This window comes from Actinia tenebrosa, unplaced genomic scaffold, assembly GCF_029948245.1.
Source record: "Actinia tenebrosa isolate PJP-AT-01 unplaced genomic scaffold, QUT_ActTen_1.0 PGA_scaffold12__29_contigs__length_12842862, whole genome shotgun sequence".
In the NCBI taxonomy this organism is placed as follows: Eukaryota; Metazoa; Cnidaria; class Anthozoa; order Actiniaria; family Actiniidae; genus Actinia; species Actinia tenebrosa.
Genome location: NW_028292572.1, coordinates 9,538,986 through 9,557,759, shown reverse-complemented (window position 1 = coordinate 9,557,759; position 18,774 = coordinate 9,538,986). Strand labels below are relative to the sequence as shown.

At 37.6% G+C, this 18,774-nt stretch overlaps 3 protein-coding genes across 4 annotated transcripts in view; 2 read left to right on the top strand and 1 right to left on the bottom strand.

Moving 5' to 3' along the window:
• Positions 1-18,774, bottom strand: part of LOC116298677 (solute carrier family 23 member 2) — a 30,264-nt gene that overhangs the window by 10,113 nt on the left and 1,377 nt on the right. The window contains exon 1 of one of the 2 annotated variants that reach the window (XM_089028569.1): positions 13,478-13,613. The exons of the other annotated variant lie outside the window; for it this stretch is intronic. Within the exon in view, the coding sequence (XP_088884695.1) occupies positions 13,478-13,513 (36 nt within the window). The 5' untranslated portion in view covers positions 13,514-13,613. Of the gene's footprint in view, positions 1-13,477; positions 13,614-18,774 lie in introns of those variants that run through there. 2 annotated transcript variants of the gene reach the window in all.
• LOC116288953 (uncharacterized) lies at positions 316-10,042 on the top strand. Its single transcript, XM_089028145.1, has 15 exons — positions 316-1,621; positions 1,912-2,255; positions 2,443-2,546; positions 2,961-3,076; positions 3,152-3,225; positions 3,328-3,605; positions 3,823-3,974; positions 4,099-4,183; positions 4,604-4,812; positions 5,071-5,172; positions 5,371-5,425; positions 5,939-6,100; positions 6,428-6,514; positions 6,640-8,269; positions 8,586-10,042. The coding sequence occupies exons 1-15, from the start codon at positions 566-568 to the stop codon at positions 8,608-8,610; spliced, it is 4,479 nt and encodes a 1,492-aa protein (XP_088884271.1). The 5' UTR covers positions 316-565; the 3' UTR covers positions 8,611-10,042.
• On the top strand, positions 13,172-18,471 carry LOC116304781 (DNA mismatch repair protein Mlh1). The gene is made up of 5 exons (XM_031714565.1): positions 13,172-14,291; positions 15,004-15,118; positions 15,889-16,019; positions 16,443-17,005; positions 17,662-18,471. The coding sequence occupies exons 1-5, from the start codon at positions 13,181-13,183 to the stop codon at positions 17,950-17,952; spliced, it is 2,211 nt and encodes a 736-aa protein (XP_031570425.1). The 5' UTR covers positions 13,172-13,180; the 3' UTR covers positions 17,953-18,471.

Below are 18,774 nucleotides of genomic sequence, written 5' to 3'. Positions count from 1 at the left end.
GCCAAAAGATTACATATTACGATTAAATTATAAGCTAAATTTCTAGGAAGCACAACAAATATAATCTTTCTTTGGGTTTGGAAGTTTACTGCGAAACAAAACTTGAACAATAAACGGCTATCTATGCATGAACAAAGCAACCTACAGCTCGCAGTACAACTTCAACCATCTACCCTTCCTCACTTCATGCAAATCGATAAGTAACATTCACAATGAATACAGACAGATTGTAATAGTTCCCAAACTTGAAATGAAAAGTGTTCGTTTCCCCCCCCCCCCCTCCCCAGTTTTTGGGCAGCTTTGCCGAGACACACAATACTTAAGTTGAACAGTTGAACCAGGGGGAGGGACAGGGGCAGAATATTGCGTCATATTCAATTGTACTCAGTCCTTAATCGGTCACAGTGGAGGTCCCTGGCGATTTTTCTACTTTGTACGGACATCTTGTACAAGTTACTTTTTAATAGTTCACACTTTCAGTTTTAGCGGGAGGTTCGAAGATATAAACAATGATTTGGAGAGTTAATTCATTCGCCGATCAGCATTCCACGCTCATTGAGCTAATATGGCCAATATGGCCTCGCTTAGTAGTTCGATATGTGGCGTCACAAGCGAATCCCTCGACCCACAAAAGAATTGGTACGTCCTAACGAAGGAAATCTGCAACCGCAACCCTGCCGACTTTGTCAGGAATGATTTCTTCGTAGAATTTCCCAATGAAGTAGTCAGCATTTCGGCGGGAAAGCTGAAAGCCACAAACAATCAACTGCCGTTCAAGAACAGATTGCCAAGTCGTCCCGTCTATGTCGTGTCTACCTTTGGTCTGTGTTCAGGACTGCTGAGACAGCGAGACCTCTCAAGTATCGACTTGCTTCATTCGAGCCAGTTCAATTCTGTGATAACTGCAGTGAATGGAATCAGTTTATCAGAGGAATTATTGGCGCCAAAAAATGGCGCCAATGCCTCACACAGTTCTTCAATCTCAAGTAACAGTCCATCTACTAGCCCTTCAATGTCCACAATTTCACCAATCAGACCTTCTTCGGACTTTCAAATTAGTTTTTCAAGTAGTGATTCTTCTCCTTCAAGCCAAAATATCTTCAATCCACTGTCATGTTCTACACCTACACGCATATCCACCTCTGCACCATCTATCAATCCATCATCAGAAAGTTCTTTTGCACAAAGTGACGCAAGTGAATCTACAGAAAGCATAAAAGCAGATCTGACTATAGGTTCCACTACGAAAAAGCGCAGGATTAGGAAGCAGTGTCGGCGAGTGATGGCTGATATTTCTGATGTCAGCCTCAAGTACCATGAAACATTATCATCTGTTCTTGGGAACAGTTTTATTTTTTGTTGTGATGATGATAAGAAGCCTGAGAACGAGAAGGATAAGTATTTTGTAAGTAGCACCATATCAGAGGTTGTGGATATGATAATGGATGCAGTTGGGGAAAAGAAAGGCCTGAGAGAATTATTCCTGCCAGAAACCTATGACCGTCTGTTAAAGAGTATGCGAGTTCCGGATTGGGTGCTTTTGTACTTTAAATTGCAGACAAAGCTACCTGATGATGCATGGCAAACTTTATTAAATCTAACACACCTTGGAAGAAGTGGTGTAAGTACATTAAGATTTTACGTTTTGTTTTTCAATAAGGTTAAAAACTCATTTTAATACCACAAAATGCACCAGCCCCCCTTTCCTGTAAATAAACACCAGTTCCTTAGTCTCCCTCACAGCTTCTACTTGTGCCGTCATACAAAATTTTCCCCCCAAAGTAGCAGCTGCAAGGGTATTTTATTTTAAATGGAATCACTCAGAAGTTGCTTGTATGCTGAACTTGTATTTTATTTGTACTGAAATGTAAAGAATAATTAATTGAAGTTATGATCATATCTGCTTTATAGAATTCATTGGACAATGCTGTTCTCTTGACAAAAAATCAGATTAAGGCCATAAAAAAGATGATTTTCAACATCATAAAATCGACATTGAAAATAACAGAATTAGAAACAGACTTTCCATCATGTGGTGTCGACCTAAATTCTGTTTTGATTTGGGCTATAAGAGAGCAGCGATTGTATGGAGCTGACACCCCACATATGGAGTTCAATATCAAGATAGATGGACGACCCCTTGGAGGCAAAGATCAAATAGCTGTAGGGATTGTGCCCATTGACTTTGCAAAGAAAAGTCCAGAGAGTGCACTTTCGGTCTATCCAGTTGCAATTGCTAATTGCAAAGAAGAAAGGTGAATGAATGAAAAGCAAATTTAAAATAAACAGTAAAAACTGATAGAAGCATAAATTTTGCTCTCACAGGGCTTATTGAGAATGAGATTAAGCCTGCATCACTGTATATTTTGTCAGGAAGTTAACTTAGCCTTTGGCAACTATAAACTGGGGTATTGGGTATTAACATATTTTTTCTTGAGACAGGAGCAACATGAAGCAGTTAATAGGAATGCTGAACAAGCAAAAGAACTGGCTTAAACAACATGGACTATGTGTGGATGGGAAATCATACAATTTCAAGTTTACAGGTTCTTGTCTAAGTTATAGATAATAGCATTGTACACAGGTATTGGAATGTGTACAGCTCCTTACTGCTGTTTTCCATTTTTTTGCAACTCAGACATTCCAATGTCTAGTTGTGAAATGGGTTTTTCACTGCTGCCAATCAAAATGTATTAGTCGGTGTCTCCTATGTTTGTGATTAGCAGCAGCTAAAAGATCCATTCCACAACTATCCATTCGAATGTCTGAGTTCGCAGAAAATGGAAAACCACAGTAATATATCTACAGTTTGATTATCAATTGCAACAGATAAGCAAAAAATTTGAAGTGTAAATTTCCAGATGCCTCTTTATATATGCATAGATAAATATTGCTAATGGTGGTTGGAATTTGCTAATCATTCATAACTCATTTTTTGTGCATGTATGGATATTTTTCAGTTACCCTTGATTATAAAGCTTTACTGCTGTTGATTCATAAAAAGGACGATGAATCGTTCACTCTAGGAGGCAAAGGATATGGTGTGGAATTTTGTGTCTTTTGTGATGCTGTCAGGGTAATGTCCAATAGCAGTGCAACATTTATGCACATAATGCTTTATGTTGATATACAATATTTTTAAATCTGTTAGGCCTGTACACATCATGGCGAAATTCCAAATCATGCTTGTGTTGATTGTTTAAGATCAAAAGCCAATATTGCAAGGTTGAGTATATTTGAATGATACCTTATTTCGTCTTCTCGCATGTTATGCACATTTGAAATAATACAATTTATTTGGCCTTGACATGGGTCTTTTTTTTTAAGGCCCACAGGTGTTCGTGACGATCTAACGTTCCTCTTGGAGGAGGATTTGTCAAACATCAACCTCTGCTCCCTGCACTGTGAGATGAGGAACATGGAGCAGCTTTTAGGTTCCTTGGGACTATTTTCACACCGTGTTGGTACTCTTGACCAGTTGAATAACATCCTTTCTCAATATGGGCCTGAGAACACCCGTGGAAGAACGCGAATTCAAGTAAAGGAGAAACCAGGTCAACAGACTGCAGTGGGAAGGCATAATATAAAGGTTGCTTCATTTTCAGGTGCAAATGAGTTATAATGCATTGATTAATTCCCACAATTTAATGCAAAATGTCAAAACTATTGTGTTCAAATTTAATTTGAACATATGGAAGGTTTTTGAAATAGGTGTATACATTTATTTTGACACAACTTAACAGAAATTGATATTACAATTGAAGATAAATGCTTGAATAGCCAACAAATAATGTTATTGTTTTTTCTTACTTAACACTGTAGGATGTACAGAGAGGCAATTTCTGGATAATGCTGAGAACATAGTAACAGAATCTCTGCCCACTGAGAAGGTTGCAGATTATTTTTCTGAATGCAGGGATGTCTCCAAGTCTATAGTACTAAATTACATCACATTCACAGAAGAAAGAAAGCAGGTGAGGCATAACATTATTAAATTGATATTATGTATCCAAAAATGAAATATGATGCCAGTGTCAATAAACTATATCAATATTTCTAATTCTTCAATTTAATGCATATATGTTTGTATTTGACTAGGACATTCAGAAGATTCTGAGCAGTGAAGCTTTTCAGCGTGACTTTGGAAAAGTTCAAAAAGAGGTTCAGCTTGAAGAGACTCCAGGTATTTACAATTTCACAAATGGAACTGTTTGCCTGTAAAGAAACATGTTGTTAGCTATATTGATAGCAGCAAGCATCAGAATTATCCATCACCTGTGATGTTTTTCTTTTCTATTAGGATGCATTATTTTCAATCATTCGCCCCACTATTTACTCACTCCCTCATGCCTTCAAATTACGTCTATCAATACACATCTGTTTATTCCTTCATATTATATCATTGTTCATTCGGTAGAGCAGGGCTCGAAATAACAGCAGGTCAAGACTGGCCATACTTTTGAGAAAAATTGGTAATCACCATCCAAAAATGTATTTGAAAGATCATCTTGACCTGCGTATGTCTAGCCGTTATTTGGAGCCCTGATATTTGCATTGGTTGTTCCTTTTTGAGTGTATTTTGAGTGTATTATGGTTTCTGCAGCATTTACAAAGTTCCTTCAAGATAGTTTGCAACATTGGGCAAAAGAACAGGAAGAAGTAGAAGCCACTTTTGTTGAGCTGTCATCACAAGCAAAGGGGGAAAAAAGTAACGGAGAGCCAAAGAAAAAGAAAAAGAGGGCAAATCAGGAGGATGAGGACAAGATCTTTGCAGCCTATGCAGCCAAACTACAAATTAAGTTATTTCTTAAGGTGCTAAATAATTTGTGATTTTCTGATTAATTTTTTGTTTCATGTGAACCTTAAATTGCACTGGAAATACAACATTTTTCTAGTTATTCTAAAATGTTCTCTCCTTTATTTGTGTATATTAAATTTTGCTCCTCTGACAATTTGCTTGTAAATTATATCTACATTTATATTTTTATTAATGCATATAATATATAATGTATATAATATATTTTTTATTAATTTATTTTTAGCATTAATATTAATATTTTTGTTTTCAAGATTTTCACTGATTGGAGGGAAATTGCTCTTACATTGAGAAGAACAGTGTATGATGTTGATGATGAAAATGATCTGCAAAACATTGACATTTATGAAATAAAGGTAAAATCGTTTTGCACAATGGTGTCATTTGGCTACTTTTGCTGCCACCATGCACCAGTATTTTTTGGATTTGTTATCCCTTTTAAGGATATGTCTTTTAGTTGGAATTTTGGTGGGGTTGTTGCTGAGTTATTTTTAAACTTGTATTTGTATTTTGATGTAAACACAACCCCACAAGTTTTTCCTTTTTGTTATCAGTGTAGAGAATGGGGACATCACCTCAGACATTTGTTTGGAGTTCACCTTGGGACAGGTAATGTATACCTAAAAGTTAACATTAAAGAAAGTGAAAACACAAAGCCTGTGAAATAGCAATTGCTTGTTAAGGTGTAATAGTCAAATAGATACACAAGAAAACAATGGAATTAGAGTCTGGTAAACTGTATTAGTCTAATATCTATTTCACAGGCTTAGTGACTTCAATCTATGTATGTAGTGTATTAAAGGCCCATGTGCATGAAAATCAATGAAAAGTGGGAAAGGATTATGATGAAGATAGTTAGAAAGTTAAATGGCATTGCTCATTATGAAAGAAATATTTTGATATAACTAAAAGAACAATAGCATTGAGTAAATGATCATTTACTCACTCACAACTTAAATGATAAATACTCGACAATTTCTTTTTGTCTCATTTGAATGTGAAGAAATGTTGTTTTTACATGATCATTGGGAGTTGTGCAGATAGATTTTCAAGTTTCAACTCATTTTAAATTATAATCTACTTCATTCAAGTAATAAATTGTATTTTCTGTATCAATATCAGGTGATTATGGACACTTAACAATTGACCATAGTGCCTTACTACTGCGAGAGTTTGGTTCTCTATACAAGTATTCTGGCCAGGGGTTTGAGGCTTCACACAAACTACACAGGCAGTTGTTTTCCAAGGCATCCAACCACGATAAAACAGGATCTGGCCATTCATGTATGTGCAACAACATTTCATTCTTTTTTTTTCTTATCTACACTTCTATTTTCATTTCCTTTTTTTACTCTTTTTCTCTTTAAGAAATAACAGCAGTTATTTAATCAAAGTGCCCTTTTGCTATCAACTTCAAAGGTCATCACATCAAAAAAAGTCTGCAATTATGTTCAATAATAATTGTAAAATTGTAAAGTACGAATCTAGAACATTGTCATTGTTAGAAAATGCAAATTTGTGTTTTTTGTCACTAAATAGCAATTTTTCTGGATACCAATATCAAGCAAATATGTGGAATAATCCATAATGTTTTTTTAAATTTTCTTTCAGTGCCACAAATTCTTACTCATTGGTATGCCAATGAACTGCTCTCTCTTCGATATTCATTCAGAAATGCAAAAGAATGCATTGACACTGGTAAGTGGCATTTATAAAATGTAATTAAAAGCAGATTTCATGGCAGCCTTAGATCATTCAAAGGGGTTGCCAAGTCAAAGTAAAGTAAGGTATTGCATACACATTTTTTCAATTCTCTTTTCTAGATAAGAAGTGCTTCAAATTCAGGGGATGTGGTTGGACAACCAAAAACGCTCCAAAATTGTCTCCAGAAGACTGGCCTTGGGTCAAAATGATAGATGGGCTATTTGACAAAATGTTTGGTGGTGACTTTTTAGAATATCAGTACGACAGTAAGACTGGAACCCATGTTTCTTCAAACATTGTTGATAGTCTGCAAAAGTATGACCATGGAGATTGGGAGAACATGTTCGTCCCCTCAACTACTACCACAAAAAGCACCACAGATTCTAATGTAAAACCAAAGCAGTGCACCGCGACACCATTAGTACAATCTACCACTACAACTACTACCACAAAAAGCACCACAGATTCTAATGTAAAACCAAAGCAGTGCACCGCGACACCCATAGTACAATCTACCAATACAACTACTACCACAAAAAGCACCACAGATTCTAATGTAAAACCAAAGCAGTGCACCGCGACACCCATAGTACAATCTACCTCTACAACCTCATGTCAACAGAATCAGATCCATGAAGCAAATCACCAAAAACAACCAAGTCATTCATCCCAGGTCAAAACCAAGTTAGCTACAGCATCAACGAGGCGGGAAATTGCCGAGATTGACGCTTTTTTACCGCCTATTGACTATACCACCGCCGTGGTGATGAAAGTGCAAACAGTTACACAGACAGGAGATCTGTTTTCTTTAAAAAAACGGCCATGTGTCGCTGTTTTAAAGAGAGCCGAAGATTTGTTGGCAATCGAAAAGAAAAAAGGTCTAGTACCAAACCTTGGAGTCCATATAAACGGTTTTGGAACATTCAGTGAAGACGATCTTGAGTCACTGATACGCCTTTCGCGTGTTTCAAGTACTGCTGCCATGGTAACAGAGGAAACGATCTGGTTGGCTCAGTTTAACGATGTTCCAAGTGGAGAATTGGATAGATTGAAAGACGTTCTTTGGAACAAGCCCCCTAATGAAATTATCCTGCGACTTAAAGGGAAGTCTATAGATGTGCTTTCTTTCGCTGATATCATTGCTGAGAGGCACATTGACAACTTCGTGGTCGACATATGCGTTCAAAAGTTCAACGAGGAGGGACACTCGAATGTCCTTTACTTACCTTTAGAATTTTATGATTGGATGAAGGCTAAAGATACAGCATTCACAAAAGAGAAAATAAGAAACTGCGTATTAGAAAGGAAAAACCTGAGCGAAATTAATATTATTATTATCCCAGTCCATATGCCAAATCATTGGGGTCTAGCTGTCATTGACATTGAAAATGGAAAAATGATGTTCGACGACGGGTTAAAAGTGTATCCTCCCGCAAACACACTGAATTGCCTAAAGAGAGCTCTAGAACTCATGCACGAAACGTTCCCTCATTGGGCAGCCCTTCAATCAAGATTTTGGGTAAACTGTCTGGCTTTTGATCGGTTTGGTATGCCATCGCAACTGAAATGCAGAAACATTGGCAGAGGGAGTTGTGGCATTGGCATCATCCTTGCTGCCAGAGACTTCATTTCGAGGGGTGTGTCTGCAACCAACAACATCAGGTGGAAGTACTCTTTAATGAATAATCTTCGCTTGGACCTTATGACACAAATTGTCAAGTGGTCTTCAAGTACACGAATATTGAATATGTATCCTTTTTCTTAGTATTATTTCAGATGATTATTTTATTATGAAATGATTTTATTAGTGTCGGATAACTAATTTAAAAAGTGCCCTAATCTCGAAGGTCAAAACAATCGTAACTTGACTTTCTTGCAAGCTAACTGTAGGTGGATTCATAAATGTATATGCACAAATAACATCATTCATTGAAGTTAAAACCAAAAAAGGAAACAATTCATAAGTCCTACCACCGTTTGATAGTCAACTGTAAGTGACGTGATTTTAGATTTTAAAAAAGGAGATACGTCTTTACCTATTGTCATTGCCTTAACAGGACTACAGTTCATCTCTAGCAGATCAGGTCTGACTGAAACGGTATTTAGCCACGTAAAAACGGAGACACATCTTGCCACAGTCCAGGTCTTTTCCGTAAATATATGGGTACCATTTCACTTCCAGTTCGCGGGTGGCTCTTCCTGAACCTTTTCCAACTACTATACTTGAACGGCAAGTTATATGGGTAGTTTGCCCCCCATGGTAGTGATTAGCCCTACGCTTGGCTGCTGCTATGGCGGCGAGCGGATCTTCTGGCTCAAGCTGAGCGCCTTCACATAAATCTTCTCCTTGCCAAGCCACGTGTTTTTCAAGGTCATTTCCAAAAATCCGTTCGAAGCAGTCCTCCTCATACAGTTTATAGGACTCCATTACAGTTGACTTCGACATGATTGGTGCTCGCCAGTGTGGCATAACCTTGATTGTGTTTGGAGTAGGGTTCCCAAGATCGCTTATAAATCGATCAAAGAACTGGTGTGGGACATGGTGAAATTCTAGTTGGTGCCATTTTCCTACAGAGAAGAAAAGAAAAAAAAAAGAAAAATAACTTTTGCTAGAATTGCTTCAAAAGGCCGTTTATGGCAGAGTTTAAAGCTACTTAAAGCTCCATGTCAGTCATTTTTTTATCAAATAGGTTTAACTTAAACTTGAACTTTACCTTTGCAACGGTGATGGTGCGTGTTTCGAACTCGTTCTAGGGCACAAGAAATCCATGTCTTGTACGATCGAGTATGGGCTCCCTTCCTTGTTTTTCGGGGGAATCTCAATTTTTGTTCCTCGAGGACAAACATTGTTGTCCGTGGCATGTTTCGATCCACGTGGCGAGTTTCCCAGTGCTTAGAATATGCCGAAAAAGACGCAAAATTCCTTTCACAAGCTGAGCAGTTGATTATGAAGTTATTTGACGGCATCTTGCATATAAATTAGGAAGTTTAAGTTCATAACAGTTTGAAGTTAAGTTTAGATGACGCTAACGTTCACAGTAAATTTGACTGGCAGCTGACTCGCGGAAAATTACCATAAAAATTAATTATTTACTAATGCACTAGATGCGAGATCTGTAGGCAGCCGAATTACTTGGATACTTGTATATCTGTAACTTCTGTACACGACAGTGTTTGATGCCTGCTTGGATCGTAATCGCTAACAATAGTCTTATAAAAGTTAAAATGATTTTTTGAACTTATCTGGCAAAATACTTTAATAACGCGAGATCTGTAGGCAGCAGAGTTGCTTGGATACTTGAATATCTGTAACTTCTGTACACTTCCGGTCAGTGTTTGATGCCTGCTTGGATCGTAACAGCTAACAATAGTCTTATTTAATCCTAACTTTGCTATTACATGTAACTACTTGTTTACACTAAACTAGTCATTCAAGTTAGCTTGGGAACTTAAGTCATTCTCTCAAAAAAATTGTATCTCATAAATATACTTTGTCAACAAAAAAACTTTATTGGTGTTGTATATCGTAATTTATCAGCTTTTATATAGCTCTCAATTGCACTAGCGTTATTTTTAACCCGGCATCCACATTGCAACAAATTCACTTTAGTTGTTTTTCTCATGCGCGCTTCATGGTTGACAGTTCTGTTTATAGTTTTATTTATCGAGAATAAATAGACCTTTGTACCTTAGCAAATATTAACTCCGGTCGGAATTGCTTGCGCAATAGTTGCCTCATCTGCTGGACAGTATAGCTTTCAATGGATGAACAAGATATAACAGATATGAAACAACGACTGAAGTCCATTCGTCGATATAAAAAGCGAATGTGGAAAGGAAGGAAGAAAGAACGAATCCGCAGAGAACGCGCTGAGCACTGTCAATTGAAAATACAGAGCAAAGACAGTAAACACGTGGCAATCAAAGCTGTATCTTCACAAACTACTGTATCGAATCAAATGGACATTCTTCCCGCTGAGCTGGAAGCAAAGATAAAAAATGCCTCTTCACAAACTACCCCACCGCATCAAAGTAACATTATTCACGTTCCTGAGTCAAGGGGGAAATCATTGCTTAAGGCGGCCATTGGACGGAATTCGAAAACAGAAAAAAGCATTTCCGGTGATAAAAGGGTACATAAGCGTGCTGCCCAGTCACCAAAAGATGAAAATTCTTTGGCAGAGAAAAGGAAAAAACAAGCCCATCATGAACAAAGTGTCAGAGAGCTAGATTCCAGTTTATTAGTTCGAGATAACGATGAGCGGATCTTAGGTAGTGGTACTTTTGGTAAATGCTACGCAGCTAAGTATCGTGACATATCTGTAACTGTCAAGGAGTACCATGACCACCGTGAAATGAAAAGCCTGGCAACTTTGAAAAAGTCGGCATACAAAGAGGCTAAAATGATTCTGTCATTACATGATCATCCTGGTGTACCTCTGTTATTTGGATTATGTTCATTAACGAAGCCTGTAAGGCTTATTTTACTGTTTCATGGCGACAAAAACAATAACACTAGCGAAACAATTTATAGTGCAACCAAAAACAAAACGCTGCTTGACGAAAAATCGTGGCGTAACGTATTGTGTCTGACTGCCATAGCACTAAATCATGTTCACAACTGTGGTGTAATTCACAATGACTTAAAGGCAAACAATGTTATCTTGGAGCCAAACCTAAATCCTGTTATTATTGATTTTGGACAAAGCGTAAAAGCTAGTGAAGCAAAGCCCCGAAAGCAGTCCTTTCACAACAGAGAATGGAAGGATTCGTACATTGCGCCTGAAGTACGTGACGGTACAGGAAAACCATCCACAAGTAGCGATATTTTTTCCTTCGCAAAAATGGTGCGTTTCGTCAGCAGTAGATGCTGTTGTTACGCCTCGGAAAGTATCGACAAAGCTATTTCCAGCAAGCCTTCGGAAAGACCGAGCTTGGATACTTTTATATCTGAGTATTCAATTGACTCACTGAAGCAAAAATAGCTATGTTCCAGATATGTTGGGCCGTAGAGATCCATATTAATACGTCATAGATATTATACAATTTCGGCGTTTTACAGGCCCAATCGCATTGATCATTTGATAGCAGTAATAAGACTAAGAGCTCTGTACAGTATGACGATAAGGTAACCAAATTGAAAACTTTGTGTTTTGTTGTTAATGTTGTTTTTTTTTGGCCTGCTCTTTTACTGTAACTTTATTCGGTGTTGCCGTAATAAAAGTTATGAACTGAAACGAGCTCCTTCATTTTTCATTTTTATTTTAACTTGTTTCTTTAATCTTTTCTTTGCAACATTCTGGAAACTGTTTCGCGAAAACTTTATTTACAAAGGCATCAAGCTCAGGAAATCCTATACGGTTCGCCTTAAATAAATGTAATTCGTAGAACCACATTCAAATAATGTCTGAACATTGCCTGTCAACAAATGCTCGTTAATAAACAGAGTTTCCTACTAGAGTGGTACAGAGGTGTCGGCATAGTGTTAAAATAGGTAAAAAAATAACATATGCAAATTAGCTTAAGATGGAATAAGTCCATCTTAACCTAATTAGCATAAAGTTTTTTAGCCGGCCTAAGCTTCTCATGTACCGTTACACTGCAATGGCTTCCAATAATAATCCATCAATCGACGGGTAAAGTTACGACTACGGTAAGATTATAGTACGGCTAAAGAACGACTTGGAAAAGAATTTACTGCATCGTTACCCAATCATACCGGCCGGCAAAAACTGATCGTAATCTATTCTGTGTTATACCGAAAAAAGTGGTCAGTAATGGACCAAATGCTTGTCATCATTATCATTTAAAAATTGTGTTAATTTCATGGGTTGTTAAGCACAGATAAAATTATAATTTCGTTGAATAAGTTCACTGTTAATGTCAGGGCGTATTGATTCGCAATAATCCTTATGTACACGGTACGGTGCGATCACTATGATACTCATTTACAAGATCTATTGATTGATGTGTAACTATAAAAACTTTATGGCAAGGTATTGAATAGGTATATCTAGATCTTTTTTTAACAGATCCTGAAACTTTCCCAAAGTCGATATCATTGCGGACTATCACGAAAGTCCCGAATGATTTCAATTAGGCTTATGATCCATATACCCCTTTCTTAGCCTGCGAAACGGCCCTCCGGAATTGGGGGTTTGTCTCCCCCAAGCCCCCGTGCGCCAGAGAGCGCCGTTTCCAAGCCGGCTAGCCTTTTTCAAAGAACTGGCTTCCGTGGCCCCAAACTGAAATAATACCTAGCTAGGTCTAACATTTATTGTCGATTCCTTCCCTAACTTTGCTGGGCAAAGTTAATTTATTTCTCAGGGGTTCTGCTTTCTCTTGAGCTTATAGCATAGCAGGAACAAGAACTTATGGAAAGCACAGGTAACCCAATTTAAATGAAAGTGCTAGGCAAAAATAAAATCTGATAAAAAACATTCATATATCAAAAATACTGTGGTATTTTTCGATTAAGGAAGTGTACTAAATATACAAAAGACACGACAATCAAGCGGCAAAAATACGGTATACATATATTAATTCCCTCCTCCCCCCCCCCGCCGCTGCTTCGTGCAAGTTGCTTCGTGACAGATTCCCAGATTGGGATACCTGTGGATGCTGCTGGCTCGAAGGTTTGCAGACGTCTGGTTTGAAAAAATGGCGGCGACGATTCTCCCGCCAAGCATTAGAAAACTAGACGAAACAGTTGTGAACAGAATAGCAGCTGGAGAAGTGATCCAGAGACCTGCTAATGCTCTCAAAGAGTTGATAGAAAACAGCTTAGATGCCAAGTCGAGTTCTGTTGGAGTTACGGTCAAGTCTGGGGGCCTCAAACTCCTTCAAATCCAGGATAATGGCTGTGGTATACGGAAAGAAGACATGGGGATCGTCTGTGAGCGGTTTACTACTAGTAAACTAAGTAAGTTTGAGGATTTAAGTAGTATATCGACTTACGGGTTCCGAGGAGAAGCCTTGGCGAGCATAAGCCATGTCGCTCACGTTACAATCACAACCAAGACAGCCACTTCGAACTGTGCTTTTAAAGCTTGTTATTCTGACGGGAAGCTTGTTCCTCCTCGCCCAGGAATGAGTGCTGATCCAAAGCCTTGTGCTGGAAATAAAGGCACACAGATTACAGTGGAAGATTTGTTTTATAACGTTGCTACTAGAAGGAAAGCATTGAAGAGTCCAGGAGAGGAGTATGCGAAGATACTTGATGTGGTTAGTAAGTACGCCATTCACAACTCTGGTGTTGCGTTCACGTGTAAGAAACAAGGCGAAAGTAAAGCGGATGTTCGCACCCAAGCCAACGCCTCTGTCCAAGATAACATCCGTGCTATCTATGGTGCTGCTGTTGCTAAGGAACTACTTGAAGTGGTTTGTGACAACCTTAAACTTGGCTTCAAAATGAAGGGTTATGTAACCAATGCTAACTATTCTGTTAAAAAGTTACAGTTCCTCCTTTTCATAAATCATCGTCTTGTGGACTCAACAGCACTGCGCAAGGCTCTAGAGACCATCTATGAGGCTTATCTCCCAAAGGGGACACACCCCTTTATTTATATGAGCTTGGAGATATCACCAAACAATGTTGACGTTAATGTCCATCCTACTAAACATGAGGTCCATTTTCTACATGAAGAGGCTATCATTGAGGCAGTCCAAAAGGTCGTGGAAGAGAAACTTTTAGGGTCAAATAGTTCACGTATATATTATACACAGGCTTTAATATCAGGTGCACCAGAACCAGTGGAGAATGTGACCAAAGGTATGATAGTGATAAGTATGTGGTACTAATGCTGTTGTTCATTTATCATAAGCCTACTAATGGTCTATCAAAAATCCCGCACTCTGATTGGCTTAGCTGTTAGTGATCTATTAGTGATAGACCACTGTCGTTTTTGAAAAACAATTATGCAAACAGAATATTTTAAGTAATATTTCAAAGCCGACGATGAGGACTGGACGGGATTTCAAGTCTAAACAATTAGTTGCAGTCCGAGGCGCAGGCGAGGACTGGTACTAACTGCGCAGACTTGAAATCACGTCCAGTCCGATATTGGAGGCTTTGAAATGACTTCTCATCTCATTAATTATTCGACTTAAAGTAACTGGAACAAAATTAATTCAGTCCTAGGACTGAATTAATTTTGTTCCAGTTACTCCAGACTGAATGCATTCCTTTCACAGGACTTTACCAGGTTTCAAGTAACATCATGTGACCCAAAAATAGCCCATTGATTGGATGGTTTACTCATGAATTATTAATGAGAATGAGAACCTTATTTCAAGATGTTTTGTATGCATTTTTATGACCAATAAAGTAGGTTTATACTAGAACAATTAGATATCTTGCCCTCATGGTATAGGGGTCAATAGCCATTTCGACTTTCAGCCTCATGGGCTATTGCCTCCTAAACCTTTTTGGCTACAGTTCTTATTGTTAATTTCATGTATACCCTTATTTTTTATTATTGCAGACAACAGTAACAAATCTGCTGATAGCAGCACAAAATTGTATGCACATCAGATGGTGCGTACTGATTGCAGGGAACAAACTCTCCATGCTTTTGTTCCTCCCAAAGATACACCCAGGTACACAGTGATATGCCTTTGTTATTTCATATAACTACTGCTTATATTGCTATGCTTTAATAGAGACAACATTTGCGACCAGGAAATTGGGCAATTAGTTCACTGCTCTGTAAATCGGAGTAAAGGTACTGAACCATTTAGCTTTTTAAATATTTATTTGATTGATGAGGGAGCTAGTATATTGCCCAATTTCCATGTCACAACCTGTCTTGATCCAATGAAAATGGAGATAAGGTTATGATTATTAGGAGAATGAATAATAACTTAAAGTGCTATACTAACTTCAACTTTAATTATGTCTGAATTGAAAATGAATATTTTCTAAAACTTTACGCTTGTAAATAATTTTAAAATCTGATTTGTATGATTCATGAAAATTCTTGAATATCATCAATGCTCTGTCTCTGCTAACACACAATCCTGGGCCAATGTTTGGTACTTGTCCAACCACATAAATGACTGATCAAATGTTTATCATTCCATTGTGTGGTCATTCCCAGCAATTGAACAGCTATTGTTTTTGGCTGTGATCCTTGTCTAGTTCTGACAATGTAGATTGATGAACTTTTTATGGCATATGTTGTACGGAAGAAATTATTTTTAAGCACATTCAAATTAATATGTTAATATTAAAATGTTTTTGGAAAACAAGGGAATTCAATTTCCATTAAAAAAAATTTTTTTTTGCTTCAAATCATGGGTGTAACCAAACCCCTGTATTACTTTTAGAAACACTGATGTGTTAACTGCTTTTATGATATCTTATTCAGTGCCAGTGAAAAGGCTACTGCTAGTTGTACTGGTACACCAGAAGTGGTAGATATTGACATGGAAGGTAGCAGCACTGGAGTTTCTTCTGACAAGACACAAGATAATCAGGACATGATAATGTCTCCACCAGGTAACATGTTGTCAGAATAAATGAATGGATAGATGGATGGGTGGATGGATGAATGGAGGGATGGAATATGGAATTGGGGGAGGGAAGGAGGGAGAGAGGGATGGATGGATGGATGGAAGCTTGATTGAATGAATAAATGAATGAACAAATGAACGAACAAAAAATGAATGAATGTTTGAATTAATGAATGGATGTATATAAATGAATGAATGCTTGATTGAATAAATGAATTATTGAATGAATGAATGACCAAACAAATGAATGTTTGAATACCACTTGAATAAGAATAAGATTCCTTATTTGAGTTGTATCCATAATTATTTTGTATATCCCCAGCACTACTGAAGAAATCATTCCTCCCACTCCCAGCTAAAAAGGTTGAGGCATGAACCAAACATTGATCACAAACTATTTGTGTTTCAGAAAATAAGAAAACAAAGTTAGACAGTGATGGAACTAGAACAATGAAAGTCAAAAAGAAACAAGATCGCAGAGACGTCCAGCTTATCAGTATTCAAAACTTAAGGAAGACAATTGACAAGGCCGAACATCAAGGACTAAAGGACTTATTTGAAGATCACAAATTTGTTGGCTGTGTTAATCACTCTTTTGTGCTACTCCAACACAATACTAAACTATACCTTTCAAATATCGTCACACTCAGCAAAGAACTCTTTTATCAAATCATAATGTTCAGATTTGGAGATTTTGGATTTCTCAAGCTATCTGAAGTGGCGCCAATATACGAGCTGGCAATGCTGGCATTGGAGAGTGAGGAGAGTGGATGGACAGAAGAGGATGGACCAAAGGAAGATCTTGCAAATTATATTAAAGATTTCCTCACCAAAAAGGCTGAAATGCTGTTGGATTATTTTTCCATTGAAATAGATTCTGATGGCAATCTTTGTGCCCTGCCGCTGTTACTTGATAACTATGTTCCTAATCTGCATGGTCTTCCTATGTTTATTCTGAGAATATCCACTGAGGTAAGTATCTTACTGTTAAGGTTGTTCCACATAACTCTGCAGATGTGGCACATTTACTTAATAGTCCCTTTTAGCTTCATATGCAAATTGCTTATTTCAGATTAGATGACATTCCCTTGAGAATAGTCCCTTTCACAGTTCCCTGCGCCATCTTGAAAGGTAGTCATGCCTTTGCATCGAAGTGAGACAAACGGTGGCTACCTTTCAAGATAGTGCAGGGAACTGCGAAGGGAACTATTGTTCTTATGACGAAACACAATAAAATATGTACACATAAAAGAATCAACTCCCAAGAATGGCATCATGTGGTCTGAAATGTGCACAACAAACAACGAAGTTAAAAAAAGTTCTATACAGCTGTAGATCAAGTATTTTTTTGTTTGATAGAAGCCAAAACCCAGACACCTAGAAGTTGTTGTTGTTGTTGTTGTTACTTGGTCATCTGAGTCATTATGAATGTCTTATTATAACCATTTGCAGATATTGTTTAATGCAAAAGGAGCATGTTTTACTCAGATATTTTGACACCCTTTATGAAAGCCTACCAATGGTGGAAACTCATGACCTTCCATACAACAGACCAATGCTTAACTTAACTCATCCATTTATTGATGTAATATGGCACCTGTAAGCTAATCCATTCTTTATTTTTGTAGGTGGAATGGGAAAGTGAGCAGGAGTGTTTTGAAACACTAAGTAGAGAAGTCAGTAGCTTTTATGCCTTCAAACCAGACCTAACATCACAAAGCAATCAAGACACTCCCGATGAGAGTCCAGATATGGATGATGATACAAGTAGCAGTACTTCATGGCAATGGACTGTGGAACATGTTCTCTCGCCAGCATTACGCACAGGTCTTGTTCCACCTGCCAGATTTGCTGAGGATGGGACTTTGTTACAAATAGCAAATCTAACGGAATTGTACAAAGTATTTGAAAGGTGTTAGAAGAAATTTCATATAATTCAACTTTACCTAAAAGTGAATTACATTGTAGCTACATGCTATGTTGTAAATAAACAGCTGGAATATTAATTTTAATCAAACATTCTTTTGCATGTTTTGAAGCTTAGGTTTTTGATGATAAGGAGAAGGAGGTGGTGATGGTGATGGCAGCAATGATGATGATAGTGACATTGATGATAATGAGGAGGTGGTGATGGTGATGGCAATATTGATGATGGTTGTGACATTGATGATGATGATGAGGTGATGTTGATGGTGATGGCAGTAATGATGATGGTAGTGACATTGATGAGGAGGTGGTGATGGTGGTGATGACGAGGTGGGGGAGAATGATGTTAATGATGATAATAATAATGAAGCTGCTTCTGATGGTTTGGATGATAGTGGTTATATTTTTCTAAGACAATTAGTATGTATGATACATAGTCTTCTACAACACTAAGTAGGAAAGTAAAATTTGTTGCAAATAATTCCTATTAATTAAATGAGTTTATCAATTTATGGTTTAGTGATGACGTGATATGCTGTCATTCTTTGCAAGCTTTCTGTAGTTATGTTTTCAATTTTGTTTTGGTCTTATTTGCCATCAAGCTGGAAAGGATCATGGGGTGGTTAGGGTGGAGAATGAAATGCAACTGCTAAGCTGGGATTAATGTCATAAAATCATGGAGAGATGCTTGTGGAAAAGGGTGTCACATCTTTCATAAAGTGAAAAGACTAAGAAAATTACTCACAGCAGGGACAGGATGGAATTAGGGGATTTAGCCCCCTTCCCTCCCCCAACACACACTATATACACTATAC

Coding starts and splice junctions, on each gene's coding strand:
- LOC116288953 (XM_089028145.1), top strand. CDS start 566: ATGGCCAATATGGCCTCGCTTAGTAGTTCGATATGTGGCGTCACAAGC. Junction 4,184..4,603: donor TCAGCTTGAAGAGACTCCAG/GTATTTACAATT, acceptor TGGTTTCTGCAG/CATTTACAAAGTTCCTTCAA. Junction 6,515..6,639: donor AAAAGAATGCATTGACACTG/GTAAGTGGCATT, acceptor TCTCTTTTCTAG/ATAAGAAGTGCTTCAAATTC.
- LOC116304781 (XM_031714565.1), top strand. CDS start 13,181: ATGGCGGCGACGATTCTCCCGCCAAGCATTAGAAAACTAGACGAAACA. Junction 14,292..15,003: donor AGTGGAGAATGTGACCAAAG/GTATGATAGTGA, acceptor TTATTATTGCAG/ACAACAGTAACAAATCTGCT. Junction 15,119..15,888: donor CCTCCCAAAGATACACCCAG/GTACACAGTGAT, acceptor TATCTTATTCAG/TGCCAGTGAAAAGGCTACTG.